General features: G+C 37.6%; 1 protein-coding gene across 2 annotated transcripts in view; it reads right to left on the bottom strand.

Moving 5' to 3' along the window:
- NOX4 (NADPH oxidase 4) overlaps window positions 1–17,542 on the bottom strand; it is a 197,179-nt gene that overhangs the window by 143,753 nt on the left and 35,884 nt on the right. The window contains exons 3-6 of one of the 2 annotated variants that reach the window (XM_066248545.1): window positions 15,603–15,713; window positions 13,503–13,587; window positions 9,226–9,323; window positions 6,053–6,080 (exon numbers count right to left, since the gene is read on the bottom strand). In XM_066248545.1, coding sequence (XP_066104642.1) covers window positions 6,053–6,080; window positions 9,226–9,323; window positions 13,503–13,587; window positions 15,603–15,713 — 322 coding nt within the window. The remainder of the gene's footprint in view (window positions 1–6,052; window positions 6,081–9,225; window positions 9,324–13,502; window positions 13,588–15,602; window positions 15,714–17,542) is intronic. The other variant, XM_066248550.1, reaches the window with a different exon arrangement.

Raw genomic sequence — 17,542 nt, 5'->3', positions numbered from 1 at the left:
TAGCTCCTTTAGTTTTAATTTCAAATAATATATCTGGAGCTTTATTATCTAGAATAGTTTTTTAAATAAATAAAACTAAAAGCTTTCTAAAAACCACAAATTCAAGTGTAGAACAAAAAAAATAGTGGAGTTTCAGAAAAAATTACAGTGCTGATGTTTTCAAAACACTTGCAGATATATTTCTTCAGTATAGAAAACATGCTGAAATCATGCTGATAGGACATTTATTTTTTTTTAATGTGCAAAAATGTTAGTTTTTTAAATATTGACATGATAGATTGCTTCAAATCTAGAGTTAGCTAATATAGCATGTCTAAAATGAATAGCTCATGTACTATATCAAAAAGAGCTAAAATTAGGCCCTGGCTGGCAGGTTCCATGGTACAGCATCTGCCCGGTATGTGGAAGTTCTGAGTTCGATTCCCGACCAGGGCACACAGGAAAAGCGCCCATTTGCTTCTTCACCCTTCCCCCTCTACTTTTTCTCTGTCTCTCTCTTCCCCTCCCACAGCCGAGGCTCCATTGGAGCAAAGTTGGCCCTGGCACTGAGGATGGCTCCATGGCCTCCGCCTCAGGCATTAGAATGGTTCCATTGCAACTGAGCAACCCCAAGATGGGCAGAGCACTGCCCCCTGGTGGGCAAGCCAGATGGATCCCGGTTGGGTGCATGCGGGAGTCTGTCTCTCTGCCTTCCTGCTTCTCACTTCAGGGGGGGGGGGGGGGAGGAGCTAAAATCAAAAGTTTCATTTCTTACTATCTTTTTACTGGCAAATAAAATATCCTACCACTTACTTTTGTTTACTCTTAAAATCATACAAGCAACAGTAACTCCTAACTGTCCTAGCTTAAATCCTCTAAGAAAAGCTAATGAAATAATTCTATCTCCAAAAGTAAAGACATCCCCCTATTTCTCTTCTTGCCAAAGAACCACCTATGAAAGAGAGGGGCCATCCTAAACTGTAAGCCACTAGCAGAAGCAGACAAGCTGGGTACAATATAAGAATGATACAGGTATACATTATTAGGGTTCTGGGGAGTTTAGAATCAGTGAAAAAAAAATGGAAATCTCAGAACAGTAGAAACAAGTTTTTATGTGCAAAGGACCACATGAGAAATAAGGGAGTTACTCTTTGGATACGTAATCCTCACTCTTTTCAATCCATAGATTTGGAAGCCTAACAATATTTGCTTTTCCCTGATGTGTCTAATCCAAACCATCTCATCTCTCTACTTCCGTCTTAGCGTACTTCCTTTCCCATTATCTTTACCACTGCCCAGGTGAGGTCTTACTTCTCAAAAGGTAGAAGAGCAAGATAACTATACCAGTTCACACTAAAAGATGAATAGTTCTTAAAAAGAACAGCATGCCTACTAAGTGACTCAGTCTTCCAACTCCCTATTTACCCAAAAGAAACAAACATATATCCACAAAAAGACATATTCAAAAATGTTCATAGCCACTTTATTTTAAAAGTCCTATAAACAACAAAAGTCTCCATCAGCTGGAAAAGTAATCAGTGTTAAAAAAAAAACACCCTACAAACTATTGATATACATGCAATCACAGAGATGAATCACAAAACTATTAGGCTGAGTGAAATAAAGCCAAAACCCATAAAAGAAAACTCAAAGAGTATAAGCTCTATGAATCCCTTTATGTAACATTCTAGAAAATTCAAACCACTCTTTAGTGGTAGAAAGCAGATTAGTTGCTAGGAGGGGCAGAGGGTAGGGTGCATTATAATGAAGTACAAAAGACTGTTTAGAATGATAGATATATTCGTCATCTTGATTTTGGTCATGTTTTCAAATGTTTAAACATATGTCAAAACCAATAAAAGGTAGCATAAATTATGTTTGCATAATTTAATGTTCTTCATCATAACTCAATAAATTTGAAGAAAAAAAGAGGAGGTCTCTCTAGCTTCAAGTAGTTTTTTTTTAATCCTTATTTGACCAAATGAATAAATAAATGATAAAATCCCAGACGGCTCCAAATGTGAAATTGTGGTTGAAGTCCTTTCCAATAATTTTATTGTCGTTTCATTAATCTCTGCTGTGTCTACATACAAGGTTTCCTATGTGGTTCTAAACATGCCAAGATTAGTTATAAAGTGTTTGCAAATCACTTCATCAAGAGGACACCTGAAAAAACTGAGTATGTTTGGAATAGAGGCATAAGTCCCAAAGTACATCATTTTAGCATTAATTCTTGAGATATTAATTTCTATTACTCAAAGATGCCATAACCATTTCTTGAGAAGGCACCAGACATATTAGTGTATTAAAGTCTCTGAGAAGAAACCAGTTTAAAATAAAATGGATATTTCCTAAAACATTTAATTAAAGAACTCCTTTTAGAGCAGAGCACAAAAAATATATTTGAAAGACTGAGAGGGGGTAAAATAGTTGACTCAAGTCATTTGAAGATGAAGTAGAAACCCCAGACAACTTGACCAATGATATGTTTATTCTGTCATTAGGATCCTGTACTGTCTCTTAGGTCAAACCACAATTTCACTGCATATCATAAGGATAATTAATTCAGTGCTTTCTAATTTTCTTTCAGATTTATGCAATTATCGTTTTTATGTGAAGAATTTATTTTTTCTTTTCTATCTCCTAGAAGTATAAAAAGACCAGAGTTAATTATTTATAAAGTAATAGCCTTTGGGTAAGTAAAGATGAAAAATTGCTTATAATTAGCAATATGTATATATATATAATATATATAATGTATATAATATATATATATATTACAATTAAATTGGTCCAAAAGAAGAGGTGGGGTGATATTTTAAGAAGTTATGATTTTTTTTTTTGTCACTGGAATTAGAAAAATAGAGTCTGGCCAACAAATTGGATATTGTAGGGAAGGTCTACACATCAAGAAGTAGAGTTAAACAAGTGGCTTTTTTATCTATTTAGTGACTATTTCCTGGGCATCTATAGTATACTGTTAAGTGCCAGAGGAAAAATAAATCCTGCTCTACAAGAGATCCCTTCCTAGTCTGGGAGACAGGACAGCCTGGTAACTGTAACACGGGGCATTATGTGTTAACAGAGAGCTAAGCAGTAAGTGTTTCTGAGGTTCATCAAAGGTACCCTAACTTAGCCTGAAAAGCTAGCATTGATAAATCGCAGTATATTAGCCTCTATTCCTACACTTATTCTAACAGTCAGGAAGCACATTCTGGAAATTACTGGACTAGGCTAACCTCTCTGGGCAAAATGAAGTATACCATGCACTCTTTGAGTCTTTCAAGTTATGAAGCAAAACTTATAGTTGTTTCCTTAGAAAAACCATTCTTGAATGTTTACTCTTATTGCTTATCGACGTGTATTAAATTCATTAATTAGTAGCCTTTAAAATGAATGATTTTACTTTACTGCTGTTTCTAGATAAGACTGAGAGATCGTTTTCAACCATACCCCGACATGGTCAGAAATATACCATCTTGTATTCATTATCCTGTTTTTGCCAAAACAACTGGAAACAATTGAATTTATTTTTTAGGATTTTTCTAATAGAAATTGGATACTGTGCATTTTATTCTCATCATACAAGGCACTACCAAATTTGGCGATATGCAGTATTTTTAAATGAAGGTTTGAATATTCCAATCTTTTAAACTTATTTTAATTCCTAAATTCTTAATTTAAATGTTTTTAACATTTCATACTTAGTGATTCTGACTACCATATTTTGTCACTTGCACTGCTACAAGCTTTATTTTCTATAAGACAATCTTAATTTCTCAGACCTTGCTTACATGGAAAACAATTTAAAGACACACGGAGAGAAAACGTAACTAAACAAACTAAAATCCAAGACACATCTCAACTGAAGAATATATTCTTTATCATTAGAACAACTGAAAGCATGCATGCATTCCTTCCTCAGAAACTTAATTTTTCCTAGGTGCTATGCCTGACAACATTTAATAATAGCTATATAACAGTTTTAGTCAGAGTTGTATTAGTAAAACAAAGCTAGATTAAGTCCATTTGTAAATAAACAACGTCACTCATCTCATTACTTTCCTTAGACACTACCTTGTTATTTCACTTGTTACTACTCAGGGGGGTCTATCTAGACTCATATTTAGGGGTCTTCCCCTGCATTCCATGCTAAAGACGTAGGAAGTGGATATCACCTTTCATAAAATGATGTAAACTGGGCCACCACAATGATGCTCACATGCCAATTTGGGGTGATGCAAGTGGTTTGTACTGCCAGAAACTCCACAAAAATATTTGCCTGAGGCTTTGCATGCCCTAGGGGCAGCCCTGCCACACCCTAGGAGAGCTCATATCCAAGTGGAAAAGACAGTAGGTGTAAGGAAATAAATTATTTGATGACATAGTACTATGTATCCTTGGGAATCCAGACCAAGAAAAGGCCTGCTCTGCCTAATGGAATTAGGGAGGAATTTGTGCAAGTCAGCTGAGACTTAAGGTTGAGCAAGAGTTGACCCGGTGATAAAGAGACAGTAATATAAGAGAGTAGGCAAAATATAGGTGGCAGTGAGCACGTATTCTCAAAAGTGTGGTGAGCTATATGGTAAGGGTAAAACAGAAGCTCCCAAGGTGTATGGGAAGATGGATAAAGCACACTGCCAGGGCCCAGCCGGGAGACTCTGGGGTGGGGCCGGGATTCTGTCTCTACTTAGTCCATCATCACCCATGGGAATCTCTGGGAAGGAACAAAGGGTGATGTGGTTTCATGCTTAGATGGAGAGATCACCTGTTTATATAGAAGTATTAATTATACTAAGTTTCTTAACCTAACATCTTTGTCATAGAAGATATTTATTTTATATCTTTGTAAACTAAACTTTTTAAAACATTTCAAATCTGTGCTGTAGAAAATAACATCAAAACAAATTTTATATATTTTTCTTAAATTATTTCACATGAACCAAAAAAATATATATATAGTGATTCATACGTAAGGCTTTATTTTTCTGCTTTTTCTCCCTTCTATTTCTTATCCAATTCTTAAAGCTTAAATAAAACAGTGTTTTCAATAAGCAAAGTTGTAAACAAAACTAAACTAGGTTCCTAAAGAGAAAACTGTGAAATACTTTGCAAGTAGCAAATATCATAAGACAGAGACAAAATATATTTTATAAATCTAAACATAGAGTTGTGACATGGATGGGTAAAACACCTGATGTTTTGTTACTTTTCATTATAAAATTGACTGGAAAAAAACAACAACAATGCATTTGACAGGGCCATGCCTCAGTCCCATATGCAATTCTGATCCTTAGCAGGGTGCTTGCAGCCAAGCCTTTACGACATACCATCTCAACTACCCACTCATCTAAATGTCTGAAATACAGGTATGCGCTAAAAAATCCTCCAAAATACAATTTCCTCCTTTCATCAGTATAAATGTAAGGCTGAAAAAAGAAGAATGTTGGTCCAAATTATCCTAACGTCAGGGCAAAATTTGGGGATAGTCAAATGTGCTTTGAAGAACAAATTAAGAGTCTAGAGTGGAGATTTCATGCATAAATAATTCTTGCGAATGAAAAGTAAATTACAAATGAAAAAGGGGGCACATTTCAAGAAAAATAACTGATTTTAATGACTGTTTCTCATCTTTTTTTATAGGTTTCAAGATTACAAAATATCCTACTGAATTCTAAGAACTACATTGATGCTCAGAGTGCTTGGTGTTCCTCTCCAGGACCTCCAGGGCCGGGACCTATTCCCCAGGCATTGTCTCTGCCAGCACTTGCCACAGCAGTGCGCCCAGAGCAGGCAGGGCCTCAGAGAGCCTGTGGTGTCCTATTGCTCTCATTGGGAGAACACGTGAAAGACAAATGCATTTACTTACTTTTACTCCTCATTCGAACCCCAACTGTTTGCCTTGTCCTGCTGTTTTCATTGCAACTTTACGCTTGAATTCCTAATATTCGTTCAGATATGCAAGTACCCTTGTTACATTTTAACATACATCTAATTGCTATACAGTTTGATGATGCTTATTCTCAAAGGTTTTCCTGAATCTTAAGAAAAAAAAAAGTGAATAACAACTTACCACTTGTAAAGAGAAGTTTTCTAGGATCCTGAAAAAAAGGGAGAAAAAAATACTTGACTGAAAGATAAAACATTGTTCCTATAAAATTCTACAGGGAATATGGCTGGGTATAAGTTCCATGTATTAGGCAGTTAAAATAGTAATCTTCCAATTGAACTGATGCCTGTTTCTCCTCTTTTATATAGGTTTTAAGGTTTTTGTAATGGTTTCATCATGCTAAAAAAAAAGAGTATAACAAGTACAGACCTGGCTCTGAGAAATCTATCCATCTGACAGGAAGAGTCCCGAATAAGGAGTCACAGGATGTCAGCTTTCATGTTAATGGCTAATTAAATCTAGTGGCAGTGGCCTGGAGCTCACCTTTTGACCAAATTGAAACTCAGTATTTTGGTCTCTAATGTGGAAACATTAATTCTATAATTACCAAACTGTACCTACAATGTGTCAGGACAGTGGGAACTAAAAGTGATCAGGAGGGGTTGTACGCTGTAAATTCAATGCAATACTAATTAAGAACTTATGTTTCAAATATTGTAAAAAATTGTGATGACAAATAAGAAGGAGTGGTTACTTCTGTTATTCATCAGTATAAAACATTAATATTGCTAGTGTTTTATTTACACTATATCTCCCATGAGGTAATGGACCTTAGTCAACTGCTTTTCTATCTTCTGGGAAACTTAGATTAATCTCCAGCAAATTTGTGAATTTATTTTTCATCCTAATGGTGCTTAATAGGGCTCAATTTTTGAATTTCTTTCTTATGCCTTCTGGGATCAAGCCAGGAATATACAAAGTAGGAAGTCATTCAAGGGAACTTGCAGTTCCAGGGGACTTGAATAAGGACCACTTGCTTAAGAATAGCTCCTTATCTGGGTTAGGTCAAATGACTTCTATACCTGGCTAAAGGGTAATGTAGAATAATCTAATATATATACAATTACTAAAAACAGAAAACAATCTGAACAAAGTGGAATAAATAGCTATGGAAACTCAGAAGATGGAACAATTAATATTGCCAGGGAATAAAAATGTAATGTGAGAGTAAAAGACAATTTCACAGATGGAAGGATGAGGCAGATTCAACTAGGTTGTCAAGAATACCACCTCAAATAGGAGGACGGGTCACTGAAGATCTGGAGGAGGCAAAGTGAAAGCACAAAGCAAGAACAATAAAGGGAATGGCATAAACCCATCTTTTTCAAAGACAATTCTCAGAACAATATATCTGTTTATGCATGCAATGTGTGTGTGTGTGTTTTCATCTTTATATCATTGTCAGTACCTAAAAAGGGCTCAAAAATATTTATTAAAAGAAAAAAGAGAGGGAGAAAAAAAAGGGAGAAAGAAAGGAATGACAGAACTACAGAAAGGGGAAATATAAATTAAAACAATTAGTTACCTTTTTCTTTCATCATATTGGCAAAAAAAATTTTTTTTAATGAGGTGTAGAAATAAGCATGGTAGAAGTGTGTTAATTGGTGAAGGCTTTTTGAAAGGAAATTTGACAATGTTCATCAAAACTAAAAATGAGCAGGCCCTGGTTAGTTGGCTCCATGGCAGAGTGTAGGCCCAGCATGGGTGTCCCGGGTTCAATTCCCAGTCAGGGCACAGAGGAGAAGCACCCATCTGCTTCTCCACCCCTCTCCCTCTCGCTTCTCTCTTTCTCTCTCTCTCTCTCTCTCTCTCTCTCTCTCTCTCTCTCTTCTCCTCCCCTCCTGTAGCCAAGGCTTGATTAGAGTGAGTTGGCCTCAGGTGCTGAGGATGACTCAATGGCCTCTGCCTCAGGTGCTAAAATGGCTCTGGTTACAATGGAGCAAGTGTTCCAGATGGGCAGAGCATCGACCCCTAGTGGCATGCCAGGTGGATCCCGGTCAGGCACTTGCGGGAGTCTGTCTCTTTGCCTCCCCACTTCTCACTTCAGAAAAAAAAAAAAAAAAGACATGAATTATAAAACAAAAGAGAGAACCAAAGAAGGAAAAGTTAAAAAAGGAAATTGCAGAGGATAGACAAATGGGTAGAAGCAGTGGTAAGAGGAAAGCGTTCCCTCTGGTCCGAAAGTGGTACGTGAGAAGAGCCTCCGCTGGAGTACTAAGACGCTGGATTATTCAATGGTTCTTAACGCTGGGTGCACACTACGATCACCTGGTGAGCTCTTTAAAAATAATACTAACTGACCCCAAACCGGATCAATTAAATCATATTGGTGTTTTAAAAAGCACTAGTAGAAGTCAAAGGATTTACCAAAGGTTAATTGCTACCTGAGTTTTGTGACCTGTTTCTGTGTTTGCAGGTACTTTACTGCTCTGTTTCGGAAGAGAGGGCAAACACATGAGCAGTATTAATCTAGATAAGTCTGGTGATATGTGGAGGAGAAAATGGAGTGGGAGGAGAGGGGGAGTAATCGTATTAAGTCACCACCAGACTTGGAGGAACAGGGCAAGGTTCGGATCAAATGGAAAGCTGAGCAGTTGGGTTTTAATGCAGCCTTGGCATGAAGCAAGGGCAGCCTGAGGACAGGATGGCAGCCTGAGCAGGAGGCCTAACCAGGTTAGTGCAGGTGCTGTGCAGCAGGCTCCGGCCTGGCATCCAACACGCACAATCTCATTTCATGGGCAGCTTCACGTGGACAAAAGCATCCCTACACCAGACATTGCCTGCTACAGACTTCAGCTCAAGGTCATTTATTTTGAGGATTAAAAAACAAAACAAAATGAATGAACCATTAAAACTCAATAATATTTTAAGTCAAATAAACTGATTATCCAGGATCCTCAAATTATTGACCTGCTTTTCTGCCCTGTTTCTCCCAAGCACAGTATTAGAGTTATTAAAGGATTTTTACCCTGGAACAGCATTATTGACAGTCTCCACTGCATGACAAGAATTAGACAAAAGCTGTTGAGAGGCAGAAGGCAAGCCTGAGTGGCAATCATCTGAACACTGAAGAACATAGAAAGTAGACACGCTCTGAACTCCCATTTTCAGCAGGGGAGACTGTGAAACAGTAATTACCTATATTTCCAATTGAAAAGGAATAAAACTCAACCTGACAAATGCATTTATGATCACTCAAAGGGAGCAGCAAGGTACAAATTTTTTGTGTGAAAATTACAGCCCCTCATTAGTCATTTCACAACTAGGGAAAGAAAAATGAGACAGAATCTACTCACCTCATCTCGGTATCTTGCTGCATTCAGTTCAACAAAATCCGCACTGTAGTTCACCGAGAAATTGAGGGCATTCACCAGATGAGCAGCCACATGCACACCTACAGAATAGCACCAGGTGCAAGTCAGGGGGGTTTCAGATATGTTATAAGAAGGAGTCAGTTCCTCTAAGTCAATACAGGATCAAACTTTGACAACTACATAAGCAATAAAATATTAACCTTAAAAGGGGAGATTTAAAGAAACAAACAATCTTGATTATGGAAGGTTTCAGTATTAAAAATCATGTAAAGAAACTAAAATTTCAAGGTCCTGGCCGGTTGGCTCAGTGGTAGAGCATCCACCTGGCATATGGAAGCCCTGGGTTCGATTCCCGGCTGAGGCATACAGGAGAAGCACCCATCTACTTCTCCACCCTTCCCCTCTTATTCCTCTCTATCTCTCTATTCCCCTCCTGCAGCCAAGGCTCCACTGGAGCAAAGTTGGCCCAGGTGCTGAGGATAGCTCCATGGCCTGCACCTCAGGTGCTAGAATGGCTCCAGTTGCAACAGAGCAAGGCCCCAGATGGGCAGAGCATCACCCTCTAGTGAGCTTGTCATATGGATCCCTGTCAGGCGCATGCAAGAGTGTCACTCTGCCTCCCAGCTTCTCACTTCAGAAAAATACAAAAAAAAAAAAAGAAACTGAATTTTCAAAGGCTAGAATAAAACAGCCATACTAGGTCACAGTTAGAAAGTAAAAATACATGTGCATATATATGCACACACACTTACACAAATAAGTAATATGATAATATGGGAATTTTTTTTTTTAAGTAGCTCCTGGATATTCCACATGTTCCACACCTTTCACCTGTCCCATAACTCAAAATCTGTTATGTCTTGTATACTTCACTGCCACTCAACCTAAAATATAGATTCATTTAACAGCTTTTAACCAGTGAAAACTTTTCACCGATATACAAATTCAAAGTATAATGTCCTAAACCCAATAGCAAAAGTGTTGATAATCACTTCATAGAACAAAATCTCAGGAAAAGAATAATTACCATTTAATAATCAATCTACAATGGCACAATAAACAGAGTGCTCAACTACTGGCTCTGAGCTTATACAAAAGATAAAAGTATAAGGAAATTACTGAAGAGTTAAAGATAAATTCATTTTAGCATGCCAGGGAAAAAGAAGATTATCTTGAGGAGGTTGGACAGGGGAGGAGCTAATGACCTGTGTATTGGATTTTCCAGCCTTTTGCTGTAGGTGAAAAACGGTTTGAACTAACAGCACATTATAATGTACTGGAAAGAACAACAGATAATTAGTTGGGAACCTATTTTCTTAGCTATTGTAGATATTACTTGCCTACCAACACCTCAATTTACTTCTCTATACAATGACAGAAATTAAAGACTTAGTGAGATAGGTGACCCAAAATTGCTCAATAAACCATTACAGTTTACACAAATACTTGGAGGTAGTGATTCATAAGAAGACATGGCCCAGCAACTGAAAAATGCTACAATCCCCTCAAATCTAGCACGAGATACTAAATAGGCCAAGAGTTCTGAATTTCTCACTTAGACAAAGTGAGAAAGAAGGACTAGAATACTAGCCTGACCAGGTGGTGGTGCAGTGGATAGAGCGTCCAACTGGGACACAGAGGACCTAGGTTCAAAACCCCAAGGTCACTGGCTTGAGCACAGGCTCATCTGGTTTGAGCACAGCTCACCATCTTGAGCCCAAGGTTGCTGGTTTGAGCAAGGGGTCACTGGTTCAGCTGGAACCCCCCAGTCAAGGTATATATAAGAAAGCAATCAATGAACAACTAAGGTGCTGCAATGAAGAATTGATGTTTCTCATCTCTCTCCCTTTCTGTCTGTCTGTCCCCATCTGTTCCTTCCTCTGTCTCTCTCTCTCTCTCTCTCTCACTGTCTCAAAAAAAATAATAATAACATAAAAATTATTTAAAGGATTTATAAGCTCCTACCAGTGATCAAGTTAGAGGAGGGAAAAAGGTCACGTAAAAAGCCTACCAACATGGAACTAGAAGTAGACTAATTAATGAGCAAAGACAAAGTCTCAAAGAAATAAAACAAAGGATATCTAAGTGAGGCACAACTTTGGCACAAGTATAAAACATTATTTAAGCAAAACTGTCTGTGTCCTATAGCTTCATCACTGCAAAAAAAAACAAATAAATAAAATAAAATAGTAAAAAAATCCCGTTATTTAAAATTAAAAGTTTATATGTTAATTACATACTCTATGGCTCAAAAGTGTAAAGGCTTCCCTAGAGAAATTGCCATTCTTCTGAATTCTCCCAAATAACAGTCCTGAGCAATAGCTGTATGAGATACATCCTTAAGGGGTACATGTACCTTCTTTAAAAAGCCTTCTAGGTCAAAATAATTCAGGGCTTCTAATTTTAGGAAGCAGGGAGAAAGCTATGCCAGCACTTTGTGTGAATTTTCTCATTTAATTCTCACAATAAAACAATGAGGTAGGTAGAATTATACCTACTTTACAGATAAGAAAACTGAGGATAGAAAGGTAACCTAGCTAAGGTCAGACTGCTAGCCAACAGCAGAAAACAGGCTCTCCAGAAAATGTGCTCATTCATGGCAATACTCTCTCCACTATCTCAGTCTATTGGTCGTTCTTCAACTGAACCAGCATATTGGAACACAAGTACAGTTTACAACAAATCCAGTTATGATTATGCCAATGTCCTCCTCCATTTCATGATCCTCCTCCATTTCTGACCTTTCATTCTCCCTAGCTAATCCATCCCTAAACTTTAGCACGCATCTGGCCCTTAGCTCTTGTTGAACTCTTACTCCATCCCCAGACTCAAGCTGTACCGGAGTTCTATTCCCTTCCCAGAGCCTCTCTCCATGTCTCACCTCCACAGGTGGGACTACCAATGGGAACACAGGTGTTCAGGAATAAAGCAGTAAAGAAATACTTGGCAATTTTAAAAAGCTTTGAGAACACTCCTGATTCAAAAAGCCTTACACAAATATCCAGACCAAATGTCCATGGCATCAAAACAGCTATGTCCCACAAATGACAACCAAATAAAAATATCAGGGGGTATGCCACCAGATAGTAATTAATCTCTGAAACTCAAAACTATAATAACAAAGTCTACCCTAAGAACTGCCTATGCACATCACACAGTAAGGCAGAAGTGCAGCTAGGGATAAATCCTACATAATCCACCTCCAGAGTCCATATACTTAATATATTTATTACTATTTGTTCCCCAAAAATTTTAAGTATTCTATAAATACTCAGGATAAAAATTTATTTTAAAATGACACTTTTCATTAAATATATTGTGGTGATTTGGTTAATAAGATTATATAGGGTTTCAAGTGTACGTTTCTATGATATGTTACACGCTCTGTATAGTGCATTGGGTATAATATGATGCTTAAAAACGAAAAGATTCTCATTTTATATGTTAACTGGGAATTAAGCTGGACAAATTTTCACAAATTTTTGAAATATGCTCCTCTATCCAAGTATTACTATCAAAGTAACATTTATCAAATATAATTTTGAATGGTATCATCTTCTTTGGATGTGCATTTGGCATTCTAATTTTGATGTGTTTAAACTCCTATCATATCACTACTTTTAGAGCTTAAAAACTTTTAGTCTGCTTCTTCTAATCTTTATAAATGAAATTATTTACTTTTAGGAAATATTTTTAACACCTTGGAAGCCACCCTTTACAAATTGGCATAAGACACACCTATTTTCTGTAGCGCCACTAGCAACTCTCTTTAAAAACTTGAAAGAGCCTGACCAGGTGGTGGCGCAATGGATAGAGCATCAGCCTGGAATGTGGAGGACCCAGGTTCAAGACACCAAGGTTGCCAGCTTGAGTGCGGGCTCATCTGGTTTGAGCAAAGCTCACCAGCTTGGACCCAAGGTCGCTGGCTCAAGCAAGAGGTTACTCGGTCTGCTGAAGGCCCACGGTCAAGGCACATATGAGAAAGCAATCAATGAACAACTAAGGTGTCACAATGAAAAACTGATGATTGATGCTTCTCATCTCTCTCTGTTCCTGTCTGTCTGTCCCTATCTATCCCTCTCTCTGACTCTCTGTCTCTGTAAAAAAAAAAAAAAAAAAAAAAAAGCCATGGAAGAAAAAATTAAACTACATGAGAAAAATCACAAGTTGGTGAAAGTAAATAATCTACAGAATAATAAAAATGTCATTTAGAAATGCGTTACTATAACACAATAGATCACATCTTTTGATTTTCTCACCTGAGAAAATACAGATGGTAACACCACAGGTTATATGGAATGTTCTGCTTTTATCCAACAATCTTCTGGTTCTCCTGCTTGGAACCTAAATAAAAAGCATTTAATATTCTAAAAAATGATACAGTAATTAAGATACGTGTACAAAGTTTTTCACTATAGCATTGTTTATACTATCAACATTTTAGAAATATAGCAGAAGCCTATCGATTAAAAATTAGTGAGATAAATTGATATATCTAATCCGTGGTACACTCAAATCATTAAAAAGAATGTGGCCCTGGCCGGTTGGCTCAATGGTAGAGTGTCGGCCTGGCATGCAAGAGTCCCGGGTTTGATTCTCGGCCAGAGCACACAGGAGAAGCGCCCATCTGCTTCTCTACCCCTCCCCCTCTCCTTCCTCTCTGTCTCTCTCTTCCCCTCCCACAGCCGAGGCTCCATTGGAGCAAAGTTTGCCCGGGCGCTGAGGATGGCTCTGTGGCCTCTGCCTCAGGTGCTAGAATGGCTCTGGTTGCAACAGAGCGAAGCCCCAGATGGGCAGAGCATCGCCCCCTGGTGGGCAAGCCGGGTGGATCCCGGTTGGGCGCATGCGGGAGTCTGTCTGACTGCCTCCCCGTTTCCAACTTCAGAAAAAATACAAAAAAAAAAAAAAAAAGAATGTGAGAAGGCTTATTATTTATATGAGAAAATGTACAAGATATACTGTTAGGTAAAAACATTACCTAACAATAAATCCTATATTGTTTAAAATTAGTGGCATTATATGTCAACATATCTGTAGCATTTACCCCAATTTTAATCAGCAGTTGTTGTCACAGAGTAACATTAGGGGAAACCTTCACTGATTACTTTGCATGTTTCTGGAATGTTTGCATTTTACTACATATATGATTTCCTTTTGCAGTTAAAAAATAACATTTTTTTTAAATAGCGCAATTTCATTTATGCCTGCTTGATCTTAAGAAAAATAAAATGTCAAGCATCTTTGAATACCTATGTTTCAAAATAGGGGACAATTCTTTATGACATATTAAATACTGAGAGATTTAGATGGGCACTTTTCCTGCTATTTATCTTCTTTCTTCACGCCAAGCCAGTGGCCAGCCAGAGGGATCAAAATCTAGCATCTTACACTGGTAGACAAACAAGAGTTATTTCCATAAATTACCACATTAAAAGAAAAGAGTTTCCATATATAATCACAGGAAAAGGTTAAGAAGTTTTACCGTAGTAAATTCAGCCACATAAATTTCACAGGACATCAAAGTGACCTCACATTAACAACTCCTTTTGAAATGTCAGTATCAAAAAAAATAAATAAAGTAAAATATCAGTATCTATCCAGCAATGCCTTACTATCTCAGAAGAAAGGAATAAACACACACACACACACACACACACACACACACACACACACACACACACACAGATAATTAAAGACAAAAGAATGTCAGTTGAGTTTTAACTTTCCAGGGCTTTTCTGTTTTCTTAAATCCTTCATTTTACAACACTAAATAACCACACGTGACATCACTGTTTAATCAAGATATTTTTGAGTCATCTTACATAGCTCAAAACAGGTGTGCACTTTAAGAGAGAAATTACCACCAAGACTAGCAGTCATTCTATGAATTGCTCAAAAGCCACAGGGCTTGAGTTTGCTCACCTGGATTTAATTAAATGGAAAACAAGATCTCAGTGAGGCATGATATAGTGGAAAGACCTCAGAACTGAGACTGCTCTTAGCTCTACCATTCACTGGTCCTGGGATCTTCAACTCACTTACACTCTCAATGCCTCGGTGCTTCATCTGCGACACCGGATTGCAGCATCACTGTGGGGATTCACAATTATATATGTGAAGTGCTTAGCATTGTGCCTAATAACTTTTTCTATTATAACTTTTATATTATTCTCTGCCTTTAGTGTTGCTATCTAAAATAGCTCCTTGATCACCTTGACAGGTGACAAGATCTTTACTGTCATCTTTGAAGCAATCACTGTATCAGAAAGTCAGACCATGGAAACTAAGTAGGACTAACACTCCACTGTCACAATGAATTTTTATTCTGCAATCTGTGGCTACAGTTTCATTTTTCTTACCTTCTGGGATCCTCGCAGGTAAGCCAGGAGCGTCCGGCACATGGGTAAAAGGATAAGGCTGCAGTTGAGGTTAAGAACAGATGCGGAGGCTCTGCTGAGACACAATCCTAGCTGAACAAATAAAGCAAGGGTCCAAACTCAGTCAAGGACAAAAACATCAAACATGCTGCAGACCTCACCCAGCTCCTCTTTGAAGGATCATGGTAAATGCCAACTCCTTTAAGAATCTTGAATAACCTTCCCTTTTCTTTTCACTATAAACCCCTAGGAAAAACTGACCTCTTTCTGCTTTGCACTGCCATAAAAGCTAGTCACCTCTTATTTCTACTACTGCACAACATATAATCAAAAAATCAGTCCACTTTGATATTGACGGATCACTTTTTGGCAACTAATTTTAATAAAATTCTTGCTTGATGGCCACCTGCTCTTGACTGGTACCTACGTTCTTTTTATGAATAGTTATTACAAGAAGACAAGAGACAGGGTCATGTCTGTACAGTTGTCCAAAAATAAACATAAAACTACTATTTTAAGGATATTGGCTAAGAAATATGTGCAAGTCAGATGCTTGTCTCTTATCTGGAAATGGTGCATGCTCCTGAGATTTCCAACTTAACTCGGCAGAATAGCAACTCTGTTACACATTATTTGTTGTCAGCATAAGAAATATTGTTCCTGAGGAGAGACTAGTTAATAAGTAGTGTCAGGAAAGCAATAACTTCCATTGGCTTACATAAAAAAGTAATTAATATTTCCAGTTAGGCTATTTCTACATTGTTAGAACACCTTAGGGAACCAGTTCACTGCATATACCAGTAACTGAACAAATAGAATAATACTGTCCAGACCATATTTTTTTTTTTTTTTTTTTTTTTACAGGGACAGAGAGAGAGATAGAGGGATAGATAAGGACAGAGAGACAGGAAGGGAGAGAGATGAGAAGCATCAATCATCAGTTTATCGTTGCGATACCTTAGTTGTTCATTGATTGCTTTCTCATATGTGCCGTGACTGCGGGCCTTCAGCAGACCGAGTAACGCCCCACTTGAACCAGTGACCTTGGGTCCAAGCTGGTGAGCTTTTTGCTCAAGCCAGATGAGCCCGCGCTCAAGCTGGCTAACCCGGGGTCTTGAACCTGGGTCCTTCTTCATCCCAGTCTGACGCTCTATCCACTGCACCACCGCCTGGTCAGGCTGTCCAGACCATCTTAAAAAAATATTGAATATAATTTTCTCCCTTCAATTAGCAAAATTATTATCTTTTAAAAGTGATTGGTTGCCTGACCTGTGGTGGCGCAGTGGATAAAGTGTCGACCTGGAAATGCTGAGGTTGCTGGTTCAAAACCCTGGGCTTGCCTGGTCAAGGCACATATGGGAGTTGATGCTTCCTGCTCCTCCCCCCTCCTTTCTCTCTGTCTCTCTCTCTACCTCTCTCTCTCCTCTCTAAAAATGAATAAATCAAGTTAAAAAAAAAAGATTAAAAGTGATTGGTTTTTGTTGTTTAGGCCTCCAGAAAAATAGAATAATTTTTGCCTCTTTTGATCTGGAATCTATACATAAGAAAATTTTTGCTCAAGAAATTTTATATATTTTTACTTGCAATTTTAATCTACCAGGATAATAATTCATTTAAAATACATCAGCTAAAATCTATCATATTAAATTTGGGACTTAGATAAAAATAAGTTTTACAAATTTCCTTTGTGGTTCAATACTTCAAAGAAAATTCTTACACTTTATTTTCTACTTTTTTGTGTATTTGGAAGTGTTTTATTGTCGTGTTTACATTAAATCTCACAATAATTTAACTCAAATTGGCTTGAAGTGTCCTTTTGGCAACCACTTCTTCCTTTAGATACTGCAAAACCAAACCGGAAATTTTACGGAGAATTCATTTCCTCATATATGTTTATTCCTGAATATACTTAGCTCTTTAAA

The sequence above is a fragment of the Saccopteryx bilineata genome, chromosome 1 (genome assembly GCF_036850765.1).
Source record: "Saccopteryx bilineata isolate mSacBil1 chromosome 1, mSacBil1_pri_phased_curated, whole genome shotgun sequence".
Taxonomy (NCBI): domain Eukaryota; kingdom Metazoa; phylum Chordata; class Mammalia; order Chiroptera; family Emballonuridae; genus Saccopteryx; species Saccopteryx bilineata.
Note: the sequence above shows the minus strand (reverse complement) of the source record. Positions and strands in the feature narration are given on the sequence as shown.